This window comes from Solanum lycopersicum, chromosome 6 (assembly GCF_036512215.1).
Source record: "Solanum lycopersicum chromosome 6, SLM_r2.1".
Taxonomy (NCBI): Eukaryota; Viridiplantae; Streptophyta; class Magnoliopsida; order Solanales; family Solanaceae; genus Solanum; species Solanum lycopersicum.
Window position 1 is genome coordinate 35,471,884 of NC_090805.1, and position 27,197 is coordinate 35,499,080.

The 27,197-nt window shown below is 30.4% G+C and overlaps 1 protein-coding gene and 1 long non-coding RNA gene across 5 annotated transcripts; one reads left to right on the forward strand and one right to left on the reverse strand.

Moving 5' to 3' along the window:
• Nucleotides 1–1,838: 1,838 nt before the first annotated feature.
• On the reverse strand, nucleotides 1,839–4,966 carry LOC101260824 (WEB family protein At2g38370-like). Its single transcript, XM_004240833.5, has 2 exons — nucleotides 4,234–4,966; nucleotides 1,839–3,457 (listed from the first exon to the last, which is right to left on the reverse strand). The coding sequence occupies exons 1-2, from the start codon at nucleotides 4,375–4,377 to the stop codon at nucleotides 2,042–2,044; spliced, it is 1,560 nt and encodes a 519-aa protein (XP_004240881.1). The 5' UTR covers nucleotides 4,378–4,966; the 3' UTR covers nucleotides 1,839–2,041.
• A 9,169-nt stretch (nucleotides 4,967–14,135) lies between these two features.
• On the forward strand, nucleotides 14,136–20,321 carry LOC101261124 (uncharacterized). Of its 4 annotated transcripts, XR_741952.4 has the most exons (5): nucleotides 14,136–14,246; nucleotides 14,350–14,511; nucleotides 16,920–17,021; nucleotides 19,509–19,564; nucleotides 19,643–20,049. It is a non-coding gene; the product is annotated as an uncharacterized lncRNA (long non-coding RNA). The 4 variants fall into 4 exon arrangements; XR_741954.4 differs by lacking the exon at nucleotides 19,509–19,564 and having other exon boundaries at nucleotides 19,643–20,321; XR_003247189.2 differs by lacking the exons at nucleotides 19,509–19,564; nucleotides 19,643–20,049 and adding an exon at nucleotides 17,367–17,653.
• The last annotated feature ends 6,876 nt before the right edge of the window (nucleotides 20,322–27,197 follow it).

Here is a 27,197-nt window from a genome sequence, read left to right on the forward strand (position 1 = left end):
TATGATTAAATAAACGAGCTTCATCTCAAATTTGATAAAAAAAAAAAGCAATATTTGACTTATATATGTATCATGCAATTTTTCGGTGAAGGGTATCCAATTCACAGCTCCGGCCCTGTTGGTGAGATCAATTTAAGCAATTAATTAACAAAGCAAACAAAAGTTAGAGTCGCTACTAAAAAAAGCTCAATACAATGATTATCGACTATTGGAAATTGCAATGTTAGTAATTTATATTTTGTGCGCTCATATATTAATATATTATATGTAGATATGCTATTAATGAAGTAGTCCATTGTATGATATAATAAAGTATTAAAGTTTGGAGCCTTAAAAGTAATTTTATAATTTATATGAGTTTATTTTTGTAACTCCTTGGTATTTGAAAGAGCTAAAATTAGAAAGAACTAAATTGGAAATACCAAAATCTAAAATATTGCAATCATGCTTGAGTTGTGAGTTTTGAGTCAACTTCAAACGATCATAACTTTCAGTACATGATGAGTCAGGTGGACCATAAGATATCAGATGAAAGGTTTTGGGAATCCTCTATCCAACTCCATCGAGTTTGCTGCATTTCGAGCTCGTATGATGAAGATATGCCCATTTGAAGTCAGTCTGTCCAGTAAGGAAAGTTACCCGAAATATGAGGGGTATTTTAGTATTTTCCTTATCAAATTAAATTAAAACAAAATTAGTAATATTTTAGGGTCAAATATGATTTGATTCAATTTTCATTATCCCTAAAATACGCTTATGGTTTTACAAGAAAGTTCAAGAAGAGAAAAAAAGGAGAAAATATACGAAGTGTTCATCGAGATTTCTTGCGGATCAAGGGTTGTTTCTCCAAGAGTTTGATCCTAACAAGTATGTGAGTTCTCATAGTGTTGGATCGTTAAACCACACGTCAATCATGCTATTTTAATGCAATTTCATTCTCGAGTTTGAAGGATTTGAGTTCTTGATGAGTTTTCTTGAAATTTCATTCGTACTCTTGATTTGTTGGGGTTTTGATGAATTCTTGAGATGAGTATTAATATTTGAAGGTTGTTTTGAGTAGATTCTCGTTTACATATGTCGGGTATTTGAATCTAAGTGAGTGCAAAAGAAACCATTCGATTCTAGGCTAGTTAGGATTAGAAAACGAGAAAGAAATTCGTCGGCATTTTCTAGGCAAGGGCTAGAGCGCCGCCTCTGCACCAGGGGTCGCCTGTCCCAACCTATTCTCTATCGTTTAGCCCGTCTGAGTTCTTTCAAAGGATACCTTTACTCCACTTTGATTTGAGAGTTATTTCGAGTCTTTTGCAAAACATAAGGCGAAAAAGTTAGTTTTATTTCGTACTTTAAGGAAAATTCAACAATGCCTAAGGGTCGTTTTATTTCGTACCTTAAGGTGAGAAAGTTTGTTTTGAAGGGGTGAATCTATCACCTAGTCCGAGTTAATGACTCTAGTGTTGACACACTATATATTCAGTAAGTTCCAGTTGTGAGTGAGTTTGCAAAGGTCTTTCTGGATGATCTTCCTGAAGTCCCTCCTAAGAGAAAAATAGGCTTTGGTATAGATATTTTTCTAGATATTTTTCCTATCTCTATTCTTCCATATCGAATGACTCTAATATATATATATATATAAAGTATTAATTAGCAATGATGGAGTATTACATAAATTAATTACATGTGTCAGCACAAGGTGCACAAAAATACAAATAAAATGAGTCCAGGGTAATAGGATCTTTATTAAGATTAGGTTATTCACTGAGATTTTGATTATAGGCCAAGGATACTTATGCATCATCCCTAAACAAAATGATGTAACATGATGAGGATGGTATAGTACATTTTCTGTCTCAATGTTTTTTCCATAAAAATGCACAAGATCGTTAGCTTCAAGAGGAGCTTTACACCAATCATGAAGAGAAAACGGCAACGCTCAGTAATCACAAATCACAAACACAACAGATAATACACACTGCAAAAAAAAATCGAAAAGATGTGCAAGCCGAGTAAACAAGTATAAGACTGATGTAAGAGGAAGGGCAGATCATCTCATGTTCAAAGGCTGTGTCTTTTTCTTATTCTGTCTGGGAAGTGGTACTTGGATGAAACCAAACTTCTTCTTATGTGTAATAAACTGCTTGTGTACATCCCCTTCTTTCATAGCTTTTGTGGGATTCAATATGATCCCACTCTGTTCCCTCAACATTTGGCTAAACGACACGTGCTTTCTTTCGGTGTGGCTTTCCATATGCTTACCCACGACAATATGATCATCTCGCAAAATCAGCTTCCTACTTAGTATGTCTCCAATTGATATTGATGATCGAAAGACTGGGACTGACTTGTCATTGACATTGTCTGCTTCGTTGTCATCAGCTAGCCGAGGGTTCCCATGACTAGTGAGAGATGACTGAGGGTTTCTGAACTTAGATTTGACTGAGGTATTATGCCCCGAGTAATGCAATTGAGTGTGTTCTGATCTCTCCCTGTAGAAACCATCTTGTTCAATAAGACGACTTCTTTGAGTACCATCTTCGTTGTCCAAAGCCTCTTCTAGAGTACTCCGGTTGTGTCTAATTTCTTTGGTAGTCTCCTCCATCTTCTTTGTAATAGACACCTCAGATTGGTTTGCTTCATTAGTTCTGTGCATAGTGTTTGTGTCTACAAATTTTGTTTTGCATAGCTCTTCAGCTTGCTGTGCTTTTCGGGCAAGAGCATAATATTCTTCATATGAAATTGTGATGCCCTCAGTTGTGTGCTGAACAACAGTTGAAGACTTCTTTCCATTTAGTAAAGCCTTTCGTTCCGCAAAAGCAATTGCTTCCACAGCTTTAGCTGCTTCTTCCATCTTTTTGGCTGCATGTAATCTCATTTCAGCCATTCTAATACTCGCCTTTGTTCGTTCAATCTCTGACATCGCTTTCATCACCTCATACCTTGAAGCTTCTGCCATTTTCTTGAATTGGTCTGCTTCAAAGCTCAACTGCAGGAGCTCGTTGTTCATAGTGTTTTTTTCCTCAATGGAGAACCCTGCTGCTGAATCAAGGGATTTCATCTGACTGCTTCTGTCAAGAATTACCTTTTCTTTCTTCATTTTCTTATTCAGAGTCTCAACAGAAGATCTAATCACAGTAAGGTCTGTCGACATCTTGTTAAGGTCTAATTTTGCTCGGTTTAATTCCATTAGTACATGCCCTGGGGACTGAAGAGGGCATAGACTTAAGTTTTCTGCTGACAGCTCATTAAGATTTGGAATTTGGTTCTCCGGATGTACACCGGGACTGGACACAAACTCAGAAACTTCTTGCATCAAATTTACTTTCAATCCTTCTACAAATCTTTTAGCTTCTTCCACTTCTCTCAAGACATTGAGGGCTTCTTGTTCCTTCACAATCAAATCTTTCTCAAATTTTACTGCTTGCTCCTCCATTTTCCCCACGTCTACAACTTCAGAATCATTCTGCCAACATTATCAATGATCAACACCAAAAGGCTAGTTTCTAATTACATATTATCATTAAATAGAATAAAATGTGAACTGCTTTTACGATATGTACATAAAACTATAAAGCACCGATAATTATCATCCAGAAGATGACAGATTATGAGCAAGCCAAGCATCTGGCCCGAACACTATACCAGTATCTCAGCCGGCTAATACAGATTATTATTGTATGTAAATTTGGTACCAAAAAGATTATTACTACTTTTTGGATTTCATTTTTCATGTTAATCACTTAGAATGGAATAGCAGAGCAAAAAATAGGATGATGTACACAAAATAGTAGTAGTCGTCGTAGTAACTTAAGCAGTATAGACAAGTAGTTGTTTAAGGAGGCATCGCCCTGTCCCAATTGCCATCTCTATTAGGCAAATATGAGAAAATTACTCCTGCCTGAGTAGGCGTTTGCAACGTACGCACATTCATATGAAACATAACTCACCGAAAATCAAGAATTAGGCGAAATCTAAGCTGTTCTCTTGAGCCCCCAAAAGAAGTGATGACATCATTAAGAGTATTTCTAAATTCTAATCATATATATGCACATTCTTCTTATAGTGAACCAAAAAAAAAAAAAAAAAAAGAGAAAATCAAAATATACCAAATAAGCTGCTATAGATTAGGGTGATTGTTTGTCACATCAACAAAGATTTATGGTTTGAATGTTGTAGATATGACTTGAGATACTATAAAGCTGTAAACTTGTAGAAATGAATGGTAGGATTTAGGCTTACGTCGGGAGGTGGTAAACGGAGCAAGTGATGGGGAATCCAAGGGCCACTGCCCCCAAAATGATCGACAGCTTCTTTAACTGACTCGAAAGGCGGAGATGTATCAATTTCCACTCTTGGATTGATTATTTTCTTAGTTTCAGCCATAGCACTTGTACTGTACTATTCAATCAATATACTGAGTACCACAGCAGCAGGGTGCACTCTTCCTCTGCATTATATATACTCACACAGTTGTGAGTTGTGACGCACCTACAATTTTGATTACAACATTACTTTTTGACTAGACATATAATATATATAAAATAAGTCAATATTTATGTAACTATGAATATATATAAATGGAGAAATTGTTAGTACTATATTTATTAACAACTATAAATAAAAGGTACAGTATCATTTTTTTTTCCCTAGCGGGCTGAAATAGAAGTGAATTGAGACAGGGGTGTTAATGGTTTAGACATAATATATTTTTATGTGACTGTTAAATTTTTAAAACGAAATCAATAGTTCACTAATGGTTTTAAATAATTGTCATTAAAATAGAATAACGGTAGTTGACGATGACTGGTTTACACAAAATAGAATGGAGAAATGTAATGATATTTGGAGTGAATTTGAGATGTTAATTAATGATTATATTTACGGGTAGTGATGGGGATGATGATGTCGGATGGTGAAAATTGGGACCATGAAGCAAAGTAATAAGTTTACAGAGCACAAACCAAAATAACCCAAACGTGTTCAGTGAGATCATGAGAATTTATCAATGTGTGAGTGCACATGAAAAAATGTAAAGAAATAAAGGGGAAAGTGCTCGTTAGTACATCATCTCTCATTACGAAATTACTGTCAAAAGTTAAAGAAAAGGAGTTTTTTCTTCTTCTTTTTTTCCCCACTTTCGCTTCTTTCTTCTATATAATGGTATACTACGGACCACAAGAAAGATCCATAATATCTCTATTTTCTTTATGGCTAAATCCATAAACAGATTTCTAAATTTGTTTAGTTTTTTTCTCAGATATCTTAACTATATCATTTTCCTATTGAATCATTAAACTGCATATAATTTGTTCCTTTTAAACAAACACCGTTGGCAGATGTGGAATCAATTTTTTGAGGGGTATTAATAAAGGATACATATCTTGTTTCAGAAATAGTAAAAATATTCGAGAATAATTATATTTTATTTCAAGTCATTTGAATACATCAGAAAACAAATGAGACTAACATAGTTTGTCTTCATTCTTTAATAAAAAAAATACAATACAAACACAATCGAAGGAATTTACAATAGAAAAATCGATCAAAATCAACTAACGATGTTTAAAAGGAACAAAATATAGGTGGTTTAATGATTCAATAGGAAAATGACGTAGTTGAGGTACATGAGGAGAAAAACCCAACAAGTTTAGGAATTTATTTATGAGTTCGGCCTTTTTTTCTTATTTATGTGAGAAATGGTTATTGTTGAGATTAATTAATACATCCACTTATTCATAAAAGACACAACACATAAATATGTCTTTTAACTTGGCTTTTATTGACATCTATGTCTTTCAACTTTAAATGTGTACAAGTAGACACTTAAATTTGTATCAGATTGAACAAGTAGACATACATCCTACATGGCATAATACATGTAGGATGCATCATATGATAAGTGTGTCTATTTGTTCAATTTTTGTATAAATGTAATTATTTGCTTGTGCATAATCAAAATTGAAGAACGTAAATATCAATTGAAGTTAAGTTGATAATCTTATTTATGTATTATGCCTTCATAATATGTCTTGAAACAATCTACTTTATCAATATTTATATTCATGAGCTACTCAAGTTGGAAAGAAATTCGTTTACAATAGCTTATATAACCAATTCATCAAAACAACATAAAAGAATATAATATATATGTTTTAAAAGGTGATGTATGAGGCGAGACATTTTAGCAGCGAATTAACAATGCGTAAACTTTGAGACGTTGACGTAAATCTCATAAATCTATTATCTACGGAACATATATTTGTATCATCAATTTAATAATTTTATTACTAAGAAAATAAATTATTTACACTTCGCGCGAGCCTATTTTTTGAATTAAGACTCTGAATTCGTTTCTCTTTGTCTGTTAAGATTAGAAAAACTAGTAGAAGTATGTATATAAGAATTATTTTCTCATGCTTATTGTTGGAATTTATGCGTCCACTTATATTGATGGGACCAGTTCTCAATACAGTAAAGTCAGACAGTTCAGAACAAATGCAGAAACGTAAAAATTGACAAGCAACTTTACCTGGAAATCTCCTTGCTCAAGGGAGGAAAACCACGACCTGTTCTCAACAAGAGATTAGCCTGCTAATCTCCCCACTAAGTAATACTCCCTATCACTTAGCTGAGCTTGTACAGATACAACACTGCTCTCTATACTAATCCTATCCGATTAAATATAGACTTAGAGTAAAAACCTAAGTTACCCTCAACCTAACCCTTACAATGATTCACCCAGATTTGAAATGTTTATTTCACAGTTGAAACAAATCCTACAATTTAAGAACGATTACAAGCACGCTGAATACAACAAATACAGAAAGCAATAATTGCACTTCGATCAGTTCCCTTGCTGTTTTTGAAGCTTGAAATTTTTCTCTTTGAATGAATGAGTGAGTTTTTTTTGTTGTTTGTTTGATATATACCAAGAAAAGTTATTATCCATCAAACAAACAACCTAGTCGTCCCTGATTGATGAAATATTCTGTTGCTTCACCAACTTTCTTGACACACACAACTTTTGCAGTTGTGCAGCACTATGAAGCCTGGACGAGTTTCATACTCTGCAGAGGACCAAGTCCTGTATTTGTGAGAAGATCATCAAAACATCTAAGAGCATAAACACTTATCAATTTTCACCGTTTTGATGATGACATACAACTTGCATAACTTCTCACGTGAGTGTACAATCATTCTTTGGTATGGCTATAAACAGTAAGTGTTATTCATATGACCAATGAACTCTCCTTCACTCTATCATGTCCGTTTATTGAGTTGAGAGAGTTCTTCCTTAAAGATGGCTTTCGCTTTGTAATCTTATGAATTTTCAGAGAAGAGAAAATCCAAATTTAGTTTGCCAAATCTTGAGTTTATGTCTTGGTGAAAAGATTATATGAAACACATACAAACTCCTTGGGACTGCCCATTGGCTGAGAACCTGCTTTTCTGGAAGGACGTGCACTTACCACATCAGAAGTGACAACTTTTCTGACAGTTGTATTGTCGTCCTTTCACATACGCAGTCTTGCAGGGACCAGGTTCATTGCAAATATCTTTATGAATTATTGAAAAGCTTGTTCGCTGACTTTCTTCTTTGAATGAATGTATTTAATATGATATTTGTCATGTCGAAAATATCAAACATAAAGAGTTATTATCCGTTGGACAAACACCCTTGTCCATTCTGATTGGTGTAGTACACTGACGACTCACCAACCTGACAGCGTTACAGTTGTACCCCATTATAGATCTGGACAAGAAAACTTAGACAGGGATCAGGTCCCTTCATTTGTGAGAATTATCAAAACACCTAGAATAGAACACTTATGATGATCAATATGGTCTTTTTCTATAATCCCTATATGATATGGCCATGTTTGAAAGGAAGAATGGGAGTAGGCCTTAGGTTACAGATAATGATTAGACATAATACATAAATGTGTTTTTAAACTTTGCCTCATTTTATGTTTATGTGATTATGTCCTCCAATTTTGGACATGCACAAGTAGACACTTAAATTTGTATAAAGTTGAACAAATAAATACATGAGTCCTACATGATACAATACACGTAGGACACCACGTAGGATAAAAAATGACATGTGTAGGACATGTATGTTTATTTGTTCAACTCTATATAAGTTTAAGTGTATACTTGTGCACACCCAAAATCAAAAGACATAAATGTGATTTGAAGCCAAATTAAAGGGCATATTTATGTATTATGCGTAATGATTATAACATAGTATTAAATACTCCTTCATTCTTTATCATATGTCTCATGTTTGAGTTGTCTTGGATATGAGAGTTAGAGAGCGCTCTACCCATCAATGTAGGAATTGTCCGTACAAGTTTAAATTTAGTAAAATTTCAATATGAATACTAAATACCAAATAGAAAAGAGGGAAAAGGACCTTGGGTCAAATGTAGGTTCCTTTAAGGTCCTTTATCACTTCACGTTTATATTATTTGTTCATTTATGTGGAGGTAGGATTCTTTAAAGGAGGTAGGTAGAGAGAAATAAATGCGATATATTTTGGTCTTGCCATGCTCGTAAAGCTATTCTCTCCCGCTTTTAGAAGGCATTTTTCTATAGCAAAAATTATTTCGTGTCTGATATTCATATTGGAATTTGATTAAATTTGAAATTCACGTTGACAAGTCTCAAAGTAACATACTTCCTAATAAATATAACTTTATATGTGAAAAAACTCAATTCAAAGTCTCGTAGTTAAAATGAAAATAAAAAATATTTACTATTCTTCCATAAACGGGATCGGTTCATCAGTCGACACTAGCAAAGATTGAATTGACTAAAGAGAAAAAAGTGTAGACAGAGAAAAAGCATTACTCATTAAAGCAGAAACAAAAAGCAGAGGACACACGGAATTTCACTTTGCTATTCCACCTTCCATGCATTATTGATGGGCACGCAATTGATTGCCAAACAAAATTTTCCGCAATTAGAGGGCCTTTAAACATTCTTTTTAATTAAAATTTTATCAACTTTTTACCTCACTCTCATACTTGCTAAATCCAATTCTCTACTTTCTCAAGCAATGGAATCTCATTTTCACAAGAATTTTCGTTGAATATCTTTTTTCTATTTTATAATCCCTCCGTACGTCTACAATAAATGATTTTTTAACCTCTCAGATTCAATCTATAACAAGTAATTTTTTTAAAAAAAAAATCATAAAAGATATGAGCATAAATTATATTATTCAATCCCAAAGTTTCTATTAGTATTTGTATGTTTTGAATCGTGAGTCGCCCACATGAATCGGTATAATCCAATTTGACCTAGTCTAACCCATGATTGTTTATTCTGAATCAAAAAGAAGATAGCCATAACTTTTCTACAGAGTACTTATAACTATTCCCTCCAGTTTTTTAGTTATTATGGTGCGTTTTTTAAAAGTTAATTTTATTAATTTTTAAAATTAATTAAATTATATTAATTTGATATTTTAAATAAAAAAGTTAGATATTCAAAAATTATATAATAAATTGCATAAATTAATTTTATAACAATATAATTAAAAAAATCATATCTTAAAATATTAGTCCAAGTTCATACAATTTTCATATAAATTGCAGTGTCATTTTCTTTTTAGTCAACAAAAATGTGAGTTATTTATTTAGAGCTCGTTTGGATGAGTTTAAAGAATAACTTTAAAAAGTGATTTTGAAAGTATTGAAACTTATTTTTAAAATAAGTAGTTATGTGTTTGGATAAAAGTGCTGAAGTTAAAAAAATAAGTAATTAATGTGTTTGGCAAATAAGTGTTGGTAAATACTTTTTTTAATCAAAATGTCTGAAATACCCTTAAAGTTGTTAACATGATAAAAGTTGATTAATTTAAGGTTTATATACTTAAAAAAATGAAACAAAATTAATTTATATTTTACATCCATAAGTAATTATATTTTGCTATCATTCACATATTTCTTTATTATCACAAATTGCTTATAAATAATAATGATAATAATAGTGATAATAATAAATAAATATTATTAATAATAATAATAATAATATATAATAATAAAATAATATTAAAATTAATGATAATAATAATGATATTAATAATAATAATAATAATATAATAATAATAATAATAAATAATTATAATAAATAATAATAATAACAATAATAATAATAATAATAATAATAAAAAATAAATAATAACAATAATATATAATAATAATAAATAATAATAATAATATATAATAATACAATAAATAATAATAATAATAAAATAATTAAATATAATTAATAATAATATAACAATATGTATAATTTAAATTGTATATGAAATGATAAATTGGTTGTACTTTTTAATCGTATATGCTACATAATCAATAACAAACGATAGGATAAAGATGTTCAGGTGTTTTTATTTCTTCCTTTTACGTTATTTGTAAATATATATTTAAGTTGAATATGTTGTTTGTATATAGGCACTGAATTGTATTGTATTATATGTCTTAGTTGTACATATTGCATAATAACAAGACACAAATGTATACGTCAACAATTATACACAATTAAATATAGAAATTTTCTGATATACAAATCAATCCATGACATATATATACTGATATAAGTCAAATACGAATATTATTCAAATATACGTATTGATATAAGTTAATACAAATATTATTCAAATATATATATTTGATGTCTTAAAATATACAACAAATTGTATATATAGTATATAATATACAATACGTTTAGAAACATATATAAGTACATAAATATAAAAAACAAACTGAATCTGCATATATATACTAATTATACACATATACAATTACTATGCACAAACCACTATGAATTTCATCATAATTGTGAAGTACTTATAATCGAATTGTACAAATCAATCAACTACTTTATATACAAGTTCATACGCTTAAAATTAATATTTTATTATTAATTCATAACTATACAATTCAAATTGATATAGTGAAATATGAGACGTTCAATTTGAAATCGAAATTGATTTGGATATACACAATTAGGAGGGAGAATCTAAAATTTTGAATTTTGATTTTATTGAGAGATTTTACTCGAAGAAGAAGACTTATTTGGTAAGGTATTCTAATTAGATCCAATAACCTTTAATTAAGGGATCATTTTCCATAATTATACCAGAAATTGTCATATATTTAGCTAACTAAATTTTAACACCATTTTGTATAATTAATTAAAAACAACTTAAATATTCAAATGGAATTTATTTTAGGAAAAAATACATGGAATGACAAACATCCCTAAATAATTATATAATAAGGGTATAGTTTAATTTATTTACTTTCTATAATTGTAGTTTTTTTCATAATTAATGGAACCCACCACCTCTTTTTATAGCAACGTAAAAAAAAATTGATTTTCTATATAATTTTATACAAATCAATTTTTATCTCTCCTATTCCTATTCTACCTCTTTCTCCTATAATCATTCATTCTCTTCGATTTTGAAAATCAAATTGGCAAAAATTTCACTTTCTCCAGGTATTGATTTCAACTTTGACAGGTAACCACCAAAATCTAGCCGTGAATCAATTTTTTTATTTTTTTTCCTTCTTCAACAATTGTATATGTATTGTGCTTTTTAATTTTTCCATATTTTTTGGTTAAAATAATGTTCATTCTTATTAGATTATAAGTTCTTCAAAATCAGAATGGATGAATCATCTTCATCTATGAGAACTACCTGAGGTATGCCATTGCATGTCAATTTTGTTGACAAATTACCCTCGTTTTCGATGGGTTTAACTCAAGATTTTGGGGTCTATCCAAACAAGTTCAAGATGAACAATCAATGGAAGAATTGAGATCCAAGAAGAAGAAAAAACAATGGCAGTTCAAAAAGTTATTCCATAACTAGCGGCATTAAAATTGTCGAAGAAGGAACAAAGAGAAAAGCAATAAACAGTGATTCAGAGGAGAGTGAATCTGAAATTGACGGATTCGAAGAATATTAGGATCACGAGGTAGTGGCTTGAAACACAATTTTAATCAATCAAGAAATCTAGTGAATCTAATAGTAATCAATCAAGAAAAATCTGACAAGGTTGTGTATGATTCATCAGATCTTCTTGATTGCGTAAAATAATGTTGTATGTAGCGATTTGTATATTTTGATAGTTATATACAAAATTTCTTGAGGTATATGTATTTTTTTGGGTATATATTCACAAATCTCGAGAATATTAGGTAATTGTATAAAATAAATTTGCACATAGAGATTTGTATATTTTGATAGTTATATACAAAAAAAAAAAAAAAGAGGTATATGTATATTTAGGTACTATATTTATATGCATATGATGATATACATATAGAGTTTATGTTTTGATAGTTATATACAAAAAAATTGAGGTATAATATGTATACTTTTGTATATTTAGGTACTACATTCATGTACATATAATCATATACAAATAGAATTTATTGTTATATACAATCATAAATAGTTCTTATTTGTAGAAATAGTATATATGTGTAAAGTATATAATTGAAAATAGTAATTAATTTGTATAAATATACATATTGACATATATTTTTTTTAATCATTTTTATAGGGAATTATTTTCATTTGCAAACAGCCACCAAAACATGTCCCCCACATGCAGCGGTATACATATACAATCCATACGTACAAATATATCATTCGATTTTTCTAACCAACAATTAGAATAGAATTGTTAATATACAATCCGTTTATATTTGTATGAACAAAAATACATATTTGCGATTTTGAAAATTTTAATTATATACTGTACAAATCAATTCTATTCTTTTTCACCGTTTAAAACATAAAGTTTCCTTGAAAGAAGAATATACAAGGATATTGATGAACCAAGAATTTTTCATTTTATATTTGCTTCAGTGGTGTGCGAATACCAGTTGTTATGATATTTATGTTGTTATAGAACTCTTTTTGAAAAAGTATTTGATTTAAAAGGATTAGCTTGAATCATGGGATTATGTAAATTTTTTGTTACCTTATTTAGTACTCATGTATCCATTTATTAAGAAGAATATTGTATAAATTATAAACAAAAAAAACGTAATATATAAATTAAATGCTCTATAGCAAACTAAATTATACCCATGGAATGTAATTACATAAACTATACTCATATAGCGTTATTTCATTAAATCTGTTTGCCATATCTAAAATTTTCCCTTTATTTTAGCTATTTAAACTATTGTTATGTTGCCTAAATAGACAAACTCTAATTAAAGAAGCCCATTATGTTTCATGCAGCTATTTATGAATTTTTTTCTTTTTTTAATCCCTTTTTTCTTTGAAAAGAGAGAGATACACTCGGGTTTTGGGCTTAAAATACCCCAAAGAGGAACTTTTTGTTATTTTTGGGTCAAAATGTGTCAAAGGGCTCAAATTTATTGCTCAGAATTCCTAAAATGGGAATCTTTCACATATAGCTATTTAAAAATAATTAATTACTCTTCATAGCTATAGTTTGATAAATATAATTTGTAGCTACATGTTATATTGAGGAGATAGGCGAGCGAGGCTGGGAGAGAGAGGAGAGAGAGGGGGGAAAAGAGTGGAAGAAAGATGAATTGTATGTGTATATTAATTAGATAATTGTATATTATATATATGTATTGGTATATATGACAAGAGAGACTGGAAAAGGGAGGAGAGAGGCGAGGATACTAGGAGAGGGAGGAGAGAGGTGAGAGATATCGAGGGAGGGAGGAGAGAGATGAGCGATATAGGGCAGACAGTGGGAGAGAGGTGAATTTTATGTATATATAATTGTATATTATACATATGCATTTGTATATATGACAAGCGAGATTGGGAGAGGGAGTAGAGAGGGGAGAGAGATTGAGAGAGGGAGGAGAGAAGCGAGCGAGAGAGGTGAATTTTATATGTATATAGGTTGAACAATTGTATATTATACATATTTATTTGTATATCGTGGCGAATTATACATATACAAAAGTGACTAATTCTACAAACTCAAAATCAGCTCATGTAATTAATGTATAATGTTACCTATGATAAGTAATTAAATAGTATAGGTTTGGTTAGCTAATTAAAACAAACAAAAAGCTGATGGGTTAAGGCCCAAAGCCCACCTCCTCTTTAGCCTAATCATGTAAAAGAAAAGCTAAAAAAAAGCTTACTAGAGAAGACAAAAAATAAAATAAAACAGGGGACTGAAATAGAAATGTTTCCATCTACCAAGAGCTTCGCGGAAATCGTGGAGGTAACACTTTCTGAAATTATCTTAGTCACTGATTTAAATCTGACTTGAATCCTATTTCTAAATGCAAAATTGAGCTGATTTCTTGGTTCAATTTCAATTTTAGAAGTCTCTAAGCTTTTACCAGACGCTGCAGAATCAATGTCAAAGACGAAGTTGAACTCAATCAAACCTTCTATGCAACAAATAAATGACTCAAATGTATCTCTAACTCCTTTCACAAATCAATCAATGCCTGCTTTCTGTCTCTAGTACTCTTCTTCAAAGTGTAAGTATCTTTTTAATTCTGTCTGACTTTGTTGAAGAATCTTCTATTGTTATTATGACTTGGATCCTCTTTTAATCTAACAATCTCTTCCCCGATGATAAATTGTTTAAAAGTATCACCATATACTTCACTTTTGTTAAGACTCTTTAACTTGTTCTTAAAGGTAATGTAAGGGTTTGATCCCTCTTCTGCAAACTAGTTATGTCTAATCACTTCTAAAAAAAACAGCATGTTCAGTCCAAAAATGTGAGAACCTAAATGGTTTGATAAAATTTTGGGCCTGAGCGTCAAACGAGCATAGCATAGGGGCATGATTAGATCCAGTTCTAGCTAGGTGTTTCACTTCTGTGCATCCAAATTGTGCTTGTAATTGCTGATTGACAAGCATTCTGTCCAATCTTTCAAAAAACAGTCTTCTCCAGCCCTTCCATTCCACCATGTGAATGAGCTCCCTTTTAAAATTGATCTCCTCTAGTTAACATGAATTCATGCAAAAGGCAAAATCTTCTACTTCCTGGTGTTGTACGGGCAAACCTCCAATCTTTTCCTTCCCATTCATCATCAGAGTAAAGTCTCCTCCCACTATTTATGGGCATGAAATATTATTTGTCAGTTGGTTCATCTCATCCCAAAGTTCTAATCTTTGATTAGCATCACACTTTGCATAGACTAGAGTCACCATAACCTCTATACTAGGATCTTGAAGAAACAATTTCAAAGTCATTGGTTGGGGTTTATCTTCTATTACCTCCACTTGAGTATCATGAGCAACAAATTATCAGATCTTCCCATTGATATTTGGTCTTGGAATATTTAAACCAATTTTTTTTTACTTCTTAATATGCTTTGCATGTTGTAAAGGATCCATTAATTCAATAATATATAATTTATGATGCTTGTGTAACACTTGAAGCCTATGAAAGGCTTGATGTGTCTTCATTGATTTAATATTTCAAAAAAAGAAAAAGAAGACTTCATCAACTAGTTGATTTGATTTAGCCAAAATTCTTGTTAGAATTATGGAAGATTGTGATTTTTCTATCCCCATATCCTTGTTGTTCCTCTTTTTTACCCCTTTATAATTAGATTAAGGAGAAATATCAGCTTGCCTTTCTCCTTCATCAAGTGCCCTTTGCATATCATTTTTCTTAGTATCTTTATCTTCAACACCAATCTTATCACTCTGTATTTGTATAGGGTTAATCTTGTGTACCTTATTTGGAGATATGGAGTTATTGTAATGCAACTCCTCCCCTGATAACTCTCTCACATCCTTCAAACCTGCAGCGGGGTATAAAGTTAATGGCTTAGTTTCACTAGCTAGAACAATCAAGACTAATTTTTGCTACATTTGCACCATTTTTCTCATCAGCATTCTTCAGATTTTCTGTATTGATGTTCACTTCATCAAATTCTTTACTACTAAAATTGTCATTACCAGAACAAGAAGTAATATCCTTGCTTAACTCTTGGTTTTCGACGTCCATTTTAATGTCTTCTGAATAAAATGTCCCTTCTTCTCTTTTTCTTCTATCACCCCATTTTGCGTTGTTGATGCTCTTCAATATAATGTTGACTAGGCTACCTGATCTTGATTTTCTAATTTCTTATTTGTTTTTCATCATAACATTAACTGGTCTATCCATCTCATTCTACACCACCTTAACCTGAACTACTTTGCTCTTTTTTGATTCTTAAACCTCATTAGCATTTGATTGCCTCTCCATATTATTTTAAGCCTCTGCTTCCTCGTTTAATGCCTCAAAATCGTTATCCGTTTGAATTTGTTTTTTTTTCCAGTTCTCCTTAGGCTTTGATTTAACTCTATTATATTCACTACATTCCATGCTTTAGGTCTCCTACCACTTGATAAAAATTTAGTGGGGAAACTCTTAACAACATGCTCTTTTCAACTTGAAGTTGTTTGCCTTTCCTTTGTGCAATCTCTTTGTTGTTTTATTCTTCTCCTTCATTTTACAAACACATTTTTAGTTAGTTTCGGGTGTAAAATTATGCATTCATCGTGACAATGCCCTTGCATTTTACATTCGGTACAATAGCTAGGACATAATCATACTTGATCTACACTTAATCTTTTCTTACCCCTCGAGTTTGTTCATCACCAATCTCCATGATGACTTGCTTTGGGTATTTAGCCAAAAGATTAATTTTAGTTTTCACTCTATCACAACTTGGCCTAGTTTTATTAATAGTAGCCATATTAAGTTGAACAACCTTTCCAACTGCTGAAGCCAATAATGTTCATTCTTGTCACTTCCCCTTCTGTCCATCGCACCAATGGTTCCTCATCCGCAAATTCACCAGATTTCATTTCAATGGGCATTGTAACATTAGAGTCTTTATTTTTAAGTAACGCTTTATAATTTAACGGATTTGTTTTGTCAAAGGTTTTCTGATTTGGTAAAGGAGGAAACTTGGCTAAGGGTGATTGGGATGAAGAGGCTTGATCAACTTTTTGAATTGGTTGACCGGCGGCCAAATTGGCCATGGTAGGTTTTGAAAATTGAAAATGCTTTTCATTACATTTTTATTTTTCTTCTTCTCTAATTATGTCACTTTGTGGAAGAAATGAACATTTATGTCGTTTTACTATTTTTCTTTATTTTTTTATTTATTAAGGTGAAAATGCATGATAGTTTAAATAAATATTGATTTGCATGACCATTTTTTAAAATCTTTTATTTCTTTTTTTTTTTCGTGCTGTTAAAAAACTTTTTTGTAATCTAAATTTTTGGTTCCCTTTTAAAATCTTTTTTCCTTTTCTAATTGTTTCACTTCTTTCGTGAATAAAATGAAAATTTATGTCATTTTTTTTTAAAATTCTATTTATCAAGGGGAGAATACATGATCAGAGGCAAACTCATGATTTGAAGACTTTGGATGCACCAATATAAACATATCTTAAACATGAGTTCTAAGTTAAACATAAAATAAAAACAATAAAGAAAGGTTTTAGTTAAATTTGAACGCTAGCTAGTCCCCTAGTCCCAAGGATAGTATCTCTAGCTTCTACCAATAGCACAAGGGCACTTCTATGCTTTCTATGGTTGCAATGTTAACTATGCCCTAATTTTTATAGTTTTCAAAATAAATATACACGTACATATGATTTTTTTTGAAAGTTAGCGAGCGCACGTGCACCCCTCCATATATAGTGTGGGTCTACCTCTGTGCATGATAGACAAATAAATATTGATATCGATACATTACATTATAGTTTATATAATGTCGATACACGATCATACATCATTTATACAACTTTGATACATTATGTAACTATTTATACAATATCGACATATTACATCAACACTACATAATATACATGTTTGTATTCCATTACAATATCGATACACATTTATACACTATTTATACAATACAATACATTGCATATATACTACATAACCAGTGACAAATCCAGAATTTTTGCTTAGGGGGTTCAAAAAATAAAAGTATAAACGTGTAAATAAGTCTTTAGAAATGAGAACCTTGAATTCTTTTGAGTTTAAAATCACATTTTTAGCTTGTTTTTTAAAGTTAAGAACTTGAAAACAGAACTGAAAATTAAAAAATTGAAAAAAAAAACTGAAACTAAAAAAGAAAAAGATAAAATGCTTTCACAGGGATTCAAACCATTGATGTACAACCTAATTTCAAGAGGAATTTTCACCGCGCCATTAGTTTCTCTTATTTATTGAGGAGGTTCAAAATCTATATTTACAAAAATACAAAAAATCTATCGAGGGGTCTCGGTGAACCCCCTGAAACCCATGTGGCTCTGCCCATGTACATAACTACTTATAAAATATTGGTACATTACATATACCCTACATAATTATTTTGTCCATCATATATACTTGTTTTACCTCATTTTTACAAGGAATAATTAGAGAAATCCAACTTTTAGTTATTTATTACCATTATCCTCTATAAGTTTATAAATCTCCAAAATTTCTCATTTTTCTCTCAAGTCAAAAATGTCATTAATATAGCCAACGCTCTATTAACGTATCTGACCCTCTTTTTAATGTATCAGCGCATGTATCCAATCCTCTCTTTAATGTATCAACGCTTTGATTTTTTGGCCATTAATGTATTCAGACCCTCCATTAATGTATCCGGACCTCTTTTTAATGTATCATCGCATCTATCTAACCCTCTTTTTAATGTATCAGTGCTTTAATTTTTTGGCCATTAATGTATCCGACTCTCTTTTTAATTTATCAGCGTTTATATTATTAGATTCGTTTAAGGGAATTATGTAATTATAAACTTTTAAGGGATAAATTGTAACTTTGTCTTAAAAGTATGTGATTTCTGTAATTTGGTTTTTTTACAATATTGATATATGAAAAAGTTTTTTTTAAAAAAAGGAAAAATGATTTTAATTAAAAAGAACGAAGCAAAAAGAACAAACAAAATAAGCTTTGGGTTTGTACCCACTATTTATTAAAGGAAAATTTAGCTAACTAGTAAAAAAAATTAACTTATTTAGTCATAATATCCATACTTTAATAATATTAGTAAACATGTCAAAAATGTCATAATTTTAAAAATAAATAATTGTTCTGATATTATTAATATTTTCTCTCATTATTTACACTTTTTTTTCTCTTTCATATATTACACATTTTCATGTAATTGGAAAGATATTAATGTCATTTTAATTTTTCTCTCTCTTTTCTTAAGCTTATTAATTTCTCTCTCTTATTTTCTTCCTATCAAATCCCCATATTTTTCTCTCTTTTCTTATTCTTCTTTTCAATTTCTCTATCTAACATTCTTCCAAATCAATTCCACAGATTTTCGATTCAATATATTAATATTTTCTATTATTCTCATTTAATTTTGTTGCAAAATTTGATTTGAAGATTAACATTGATTTGGATATTATTATTTTTTTTTCAGATTCTTTATTTATTTACTTACTGATTTTAGTATTTTTTTTATTTTGTTGTTGTTCTTAAAACATTTTTTAGGATTTAAGACTAAATAATTCTCTCTTCAATGGATGTTTTCAAGAGAGTTACTAGAGGTATTGGACAAAATAATCAAAGTTCTTCCGATTTTTCATCATTTATTTTTTTTCACTCAAGAATTAAACACAATATAGGTTCCGCTTCTAAATCTAAGGAGGATATACGACGGGGAAAAATGTCTGAATCTGTCGATGTGCAAAATCCCACACAAATTAATAACCATGAAGTTGAAGAAGACCAATTTGTTGGAGAAGAGTTTTTTTTTTTTTGCATTGTCTGTGTCTTGCATGTTTAATTTAATTTGTTTAGTAATTTTTAAGATTCAAAAAAATTCATGTTACAATGCGTTTGGAAGTATATATGAAATTTTTATTATGTTATAGTTAGTATTTAGTTTTGTATTTTATATATTTATTGTATTTTGTGTTCTATTTTTTGTGTGTGTTAGTTATGTCAATGTAACACATTATATGAGTTTGATTGTGTATATTTCATAGTTTTGATGTTTTTTGTATTCATAAATTTGGAAGTGTATATTGAATTTTGTTGTTGTTTTAGTCAGTATATATTTTTATATTTCATTGTTTTATTGTATTTTGTATCCATAGATTTGGAATCGTATTTCATTTATTTATTTATTTTGTATTCTGTTTTTTTTTGTGATAGTTATGTCAATGTACCACAGTTAGTATTTATTTTTGTATTTCATAGTTTTATTATTTTTTGTATTCATAAATTTGGTTTATATATTGAATTTTATACTGCTTTAGTCAGTATATATTTTTACAATTAATAGTTGTATTCATTCAAAAATTGTGTTGCATTGTTTCTGAATTTGACATTTTTTTTAATTTGTATTTATTCTAAAGGTATGTCAACTAGTTATGTATTTTATTTAAGAATGAGTACACCAAATATTCAATTATTTCTTTTTAATTTTATATTTCATTCACTTTTTCATCATACTAATTTTTTGTATTTTATATATTATTATACAAAATTCAAAATAAAAAGAAATATAAATGAAATACATATTGAAATGAATACATACAAGAATTTTGAAGAATAAAATAACTATATAGGGAAAAAAATATATAAAAATGCAAATACATTTCTTAAAGACGATATAGATAAATTTGACATATTTATTGGAATGAATATAAATTATAAAAAACTATAATAAATATAAATAGAATATATTGTGGAATGAATATAATCTTAAAAAGGTAAAAATTTTGGAGAGAAAAAAAAATTAAATTTTATTTGAAAATGTAACTGATGAGAAAATTAAGGATGCTTACTTTTTTTTGAAATATTTTCTCCCTTAATTTTCTCCCTTTTGTTATTAAATAATTATATTTTTTAAATAAAAACAAATAATAAAAACATTAATAAGATACATAACAAACTAAAATATGACATTTTTACTAAATATTGAAAGTGTTGCTAATGAGCCCTTTTAAATGCTAAAATATTAACATTTTGAAAAATTTCCCTTTATTAAAATATGGATAATATTTGGGCTCGTATCCATATTTAACCCATTAAATTTGGAGTAAAATTTAGGTTTAACAAATATAAAATTATATTTGTATATTATATCTATAACTTGTATAATTGCGCTCCATAACAAACTGTATATTTGATAACGCTATTAATATGTATATTTCGGTATACATATACAGAAGAATCAATTGTTTAATATATGTTTGTATAAAGCGAGAAATAGAGAATACAAAAAGAAATTGGGCAGAGAAAGATTTGTATAGGACGAAATTATATTTATTTGTATTTGTATATATAATTTTCTCTTGTTTTATACAAACACAAACGCAATGTATAGATTTGTGTTTGTATAAAGTGAGAGAGACAAGCGAGATCTGGGAGAGTGACGAGCGAGATTCTCTGGGGAGAGACTTCAACAAAAAGATATTTATATATGCATTTTTCTCTCGCTTTATACAAGCACAAACATAATTTATATAATTGTGTTTGCATAAAGTGAGAGAGGCGAGAGAGACATGAAAGTAGAGAGCGAGATTCACTGGGGAGAGAGGCAAATGACAATTGTTTGCTATGCGTTACAATAAAATGAAATTGTGAATATAACGTTAAATTCGAATTAATAGTTTGCTATTTTTTAAAATTTTCCCTCAAAATTTATGAATAAACTACGGATAAAATATAAGGTTGGGTGAAGGAATTAACCCCCCACCCCCACCCCCAAACGACCACAAAGATTGTCGGGTAAGTTTCTTCTCTTTCTTTGTTTGAGATTTTTAGGTTCCTAATCTGCTATCTTACACACTGATTAATTAACCTTCTAAACTAATCATATCGTTAACTAACAAACTGAGACTAACTAACCAACCAATTCCAAAAAAATTCGAATGTCTTAAAATATTTTGGATTGTGTTTAAATGACCTTTTGATGGACCTTTTTTAAAACCACATATTTAGATAGATCTAGAGGAATTTAAAATGAAAGAAACATTTTATATTAATGTAATCGTGCTTTGTCAGTGTACCTCTCCAGAAACTATCCAACCAACCGTTTACTTGATTTTAGAAGTTTCAAGTCTTTTTCTATATCTGTTTTCCCTCTCTCCAATATTTTATTTGTAGACCATCTTATTTGACTCTAATAATTAAAAAATAATTAGAGTTATTTGGGAATAAAATCTTAAATGCATATTTAAATTATTGGAGCCAATTAATCATGACTACATAGATCAATTAGTAGTGTCTGCCTTAGCTTCTGCTCCCAAATTAAAATACATGTAACAATAGTAGGTGCAATCAATAATCACCATCACCATGGAATTTAATAGTTGGTCTAATCAGGTAGTTCATTTATGTGTTCTACATATTTCTGTTTATATATATATAGATATACATCCGGAATGATCCTAACATGGTATGCGATCTTATTTCTACAATATCAAAAATGAATTTTAGCGGCAATTACTTAATAAGAATAGCTTAATTGTTATTAAATATATATTTTTAAAGGAAACTAGCTAACATTCTTTTTAGATGTCCTAATGCAAATAGAGACTTTAGATCCAATGAAAATTAACTAATACTGGTAAAGACTTTAACATTTATAGTTAATGTATATATTTAGCTCTTTTTGCTAGTCCTGTCTTATAGAATAGAGAAGTTGTTCATTGACTAATATCAATAAAGACTTTAACATTCTTTGTTAATATGTATATTTATTATTACTAAAAACTGTTTTTAGTATAGTATTCTATCTTTTATGGAATAGAGACAAGAAGGAAATTCTTCACCTATGGTGATGCTTTGCTTCTGTAGTAAGACATTATGATATGAAATATTTGAAAATGGCCTCAACCACCACCCATAAATTAATAAATGGGACACATGAATAATATTAAAAATTATATAACCCATCAAAACAATCAAGAAAAATGAAAAAGGTCCCCCAAGAATAGCTATTTTCCACACGTAGTAGCTAGCTAGTGTACAATATGGGAACTTTGTTTGGCTGAGGAACCATATTTAATTATGGAGTCAATCAATTAGTTAGAAATCAGCATCAGCTGAAAGAAATAAAACCAAACCCTATTAACTTATGTAAGGTTCAAAAATAACAATATAATAATAATATGTGCTGCTGAACATGCTTCATAAACCCTTTTATTATAATATACCCTTAGACATCTCTTTCAATTCAAGAGGTATTAACTTCCCACTGACTAAGTCAATTTGTCAAATATTAGTCTTAAATATTAGTAGTTGTTTGAAAGCTTTCTACATTTTAAAACTAAGAAGGTACTCTTGTAGTTGGTGGGGTATTTATTGAATGAAATATACGAGAGTGTGTTTTGCATAAAAGGAGAATATTGTTCATGAAAAATGCTTTCTTAAAAACTATTTTTAGAGAAATAAGTTGGTTTCATACTTTATTTTCTAGTGTTCAGTAAATAAGTAAATATAATATCAAGAACATTTATATGTAATTTAGTATAAAGCTATAGGAGTGGGAGGATATAAGTTGGGGGGTCTCGGGGGTGGGTGGGATGGTCGTCAAGGGATGGATACATGTTGGGGGCGTCGGAGGGGTGGGGATATAATAAAAATAAAACGTTACTTATATAACTTATTTTTCCTATTTCCTCCATCAAGAAGTCATCTTTCTCATTTCCAAGGACCTTATTTTTCTAGAAAAGATATTTTCCATAAGTTTTATCCAACAAAACATGAAAAAAAAAAATCGAAAAGTATTTTCATCCATACTAAACCAACCTTAAAAGAGATAATTTAGACAAATACTCTCATTGATAAGGTTGTTGGGTGTACAAAAATTTAAGAAGAAACTTGTACATACTATTTTTATTATTGGAGTGGTCAGTAATTAATAGTGATAGAAGCCAATGGCAACAAGAAGTTAAATGTTTGTACAGAGATGGAAAAAAGAGCATGTGTGAAGTGAAGTGAGTCATGTGATTTTAGGGTATTTGCATGTGTATCAAACCCTTAAAGCCGCAGCAAGACACGCTTTTGTCTTGCGTCTACACTTTCTTACTCAACCCCACACTTATACTTTATAATGTTTTCCTTCTAAAATAAATAAAACAATACCTACTCTAAATCTACTCCATGGAAATCGGTATGTGACTAATTTAATTTTCATGTTTGTCCGTGTATTTTCTTGAAATTCATTCTTTAACCTAAAAAAGGTGATTGGTAGCTAGATTGACAAGTAAAGAAAAATGAATGAAGTAAACGATATTATACTTATGGGGTTATAATTTTAAAATCATAACCAAGTTTATTGTGGTTGGGAGTTGTTTTACCCTAAAAAGGTAGACCTGAATTTATGTGTGAAGTTTAAAGGATACGAAATGTTCTCTGATCTAGTAAAATAAAATAGTAAGCAAATAATGGAATAATTTGCAAAAGATTGAATATGTTAGATAAATAAAAGAATAAAATAGTCTGAGTTAGACATGTCCTCTAGAGATATCCCCGGGCAAGCTTAGCTGATGTTACAAGATTAATTACTTAACATAGTGATAAGTATTATTGGTTCTAGATGTTTTGATGATCCTCACAAATGTAGGTGTAATCGTCAAAGTCTATGTGCTATACAACTGGAAAGCTGTCGCGTCAGAGGTTGGTGAGGTCGTCAGTGTACCGCATCAATCAGAATGGACGAGGTTGTTTGTCTAATTGTTAATACTTCCTTGTGGTTGATATATTCAACATGACAAACAACATATAATTCATTCATTCAATAGAGAGAAAATTCAAGCTTCAACAGAAAAACAAAAGACCTCAGAGATTGACGATTTGCTTTCTGATCCTATATATTGTTATTTTAATTGTTTGTATTTGTGCTTTAACTTGTAGGATTGGTTTCACTTGTGTTGGAAACATTTCAAACTTGTGTAAATCTTTGTAAGGACATAGTTAGGGGTAACTTTATGTCTTAAGTCTATATTAATCGTTGAGGATTAGTGTGGTGGGCAACAGAGGCATTAATTAGGCTCGTTTAAGTAATAGTTGTATTACTTAGTGTGAGATTTGGAGGTTAATCTCATTGTTGTATTGTAGATTGTGTTTCGGTTTTGCTTGAGAAGAATAGTGAAAACAATTTGAAAAATCATGTGAAATAGGTCATGGTTTTATTCCCTTGTTCAAGGAGGTTTCCACGTAAAAGTATTGTGTCTCTTATTTACCTTCTGCATTTAATTTTGTAAATTATTACTGTGTAAAAGACCTAGTCCCTTTGTAGTTGGTGGACGCATACTAAAATTCAAAACATCGAAAGGACCTTCGGAATTCGTTCAAAACCCCGTACAAAGAAAACACATTTTCATATCTATTATACTTGACGTTATGGACTCAATGAAACCGTCAAAACATGAGGTCTCCTTGACCCGACATTTGTGAAAACCATAAAAATCAATTCAACGCCTAAAAAGACTAAAAGGTCGGAACCCCTAAAAAATTAACCAAGGCCTCACCTAGGTCTAAAATCACCCCGACGTAACTCTTAGAATTCCGACCCGAGCATCCGAAGCCCAAAAATATTGGCCAAAGTCAATCCAAAGGCTAAAATTCCATAATTTCACAACTTAGGACCTTAATTCCTCAAAAGACTCATAATTTGAAACCAATAATTTCAAAAATTAGATTTCACATTTCGAGACTAACGGGATTGACGGAATTCCATTCCGACACTCAAAACTCCAAAATACACAGAAATCATTCTCTTAATAACTTAGCCCTTCAAACTCAAAACTTACCAAATTTCAACTTTTAATCCAAACTTTAGAATCAACTTTTCAAAATCAATCATAGAAGACTCATGGTCAATATCGGGAGTACAAAACGGTAATTTCTATGAAAAAACAAAAAATGACCAACCAAATCATTGCTTAAATACTTTTATTACATATATAGTCAAAGGACCTGATTTCTTAATCGTGATGAACTCATACTGAGCTAACACAACCCCACTTCAACCCTAAGATTTTGACCCCGACCATCGATACAAATTCCAAATAAGTATAAAAACTTACGTAGTTATCACTATATATCATGTTACATGATCATAGGAATATTTGTATGCCAATTTACTAAGAATTGCCTACACTGTGTCTTGAGTTTAAGAATAATCTTGAAGCTATTAATTATGTTTTGTGTAACTTGTTATGAATGTGCAATAAGATGTATGATTAGGTTGTGTAGGAACTTTAAAATGTGAATGGAGAGCCGTAAGGAAGAAAGAAGACTGTTGTTTGGCGAAAGGTGCCAACGGCTAACCTACTTCGCGAATTGACTGGCGCACTAAACGAGGCGAACTGCTGAACACTAAAGAACTTTTGGGGCGGACTGCTGGCGTGCCACCCCAACTCTTACCCGCGTGTTGAATCAAAGTTGGTTTAATTAGGATTTCTACATGGGCTAGAATTGAAATTATTTTTCCTAAACTTGTATAAATAGGGCTGTAGGGTTATTTGTATGGGTTTTTTGCACTTTGTCATAGGTTTCAATTCTCTAACTCTTTCTTTAATTGGGAATTGCATGAACAATATTATATTAGAGTCCTTGAATATTATGTGTGGCTAAACGTCCTGGTTGTAGCTATGAATGATTGTGGAGCATCAATGACTTTGAATTAATTATTGGTTATATATCGTTTGAAGTTACTTTTGTGTTCTTATAAGTACTGAGATAGACCAAAGAATACCAAAGTCTTGATCTTTCTTGCATATTACTTGATCAGATTCGTGTTTAGGATTGACACCCGGTTGAACACCTAGCTTGGTTACGGAACATGATATAATATAAATGCTCGCCAATTAGTACTGTCTATCCCGCTCAGCAATGTGGTTAGACAGCTAATTGGAGTAGGTGATTACAGGCCTGGAGAACATGATCATAAAATCGACCTTGTAATCAGCAACTTGTTAACCTTGATGAGTTCATTACCTGAGATGTGATAGATGAGACCCGATGGATGTTGCAGCCCTAGAATTGTCTTTTACTTGTTTAAAACATCAAATTTAAGTTGTTCTCATTGGTTACTTTATTTATTAAATTTGTCCTAGTAATAGTAAACAACAATCCCACTCTTCTAAAGATACTTTTTGTTAAGTTGTGAAATTAAGTTGGTTAATATAATTTGATTATAAATTTCTTGGGTACGATAAT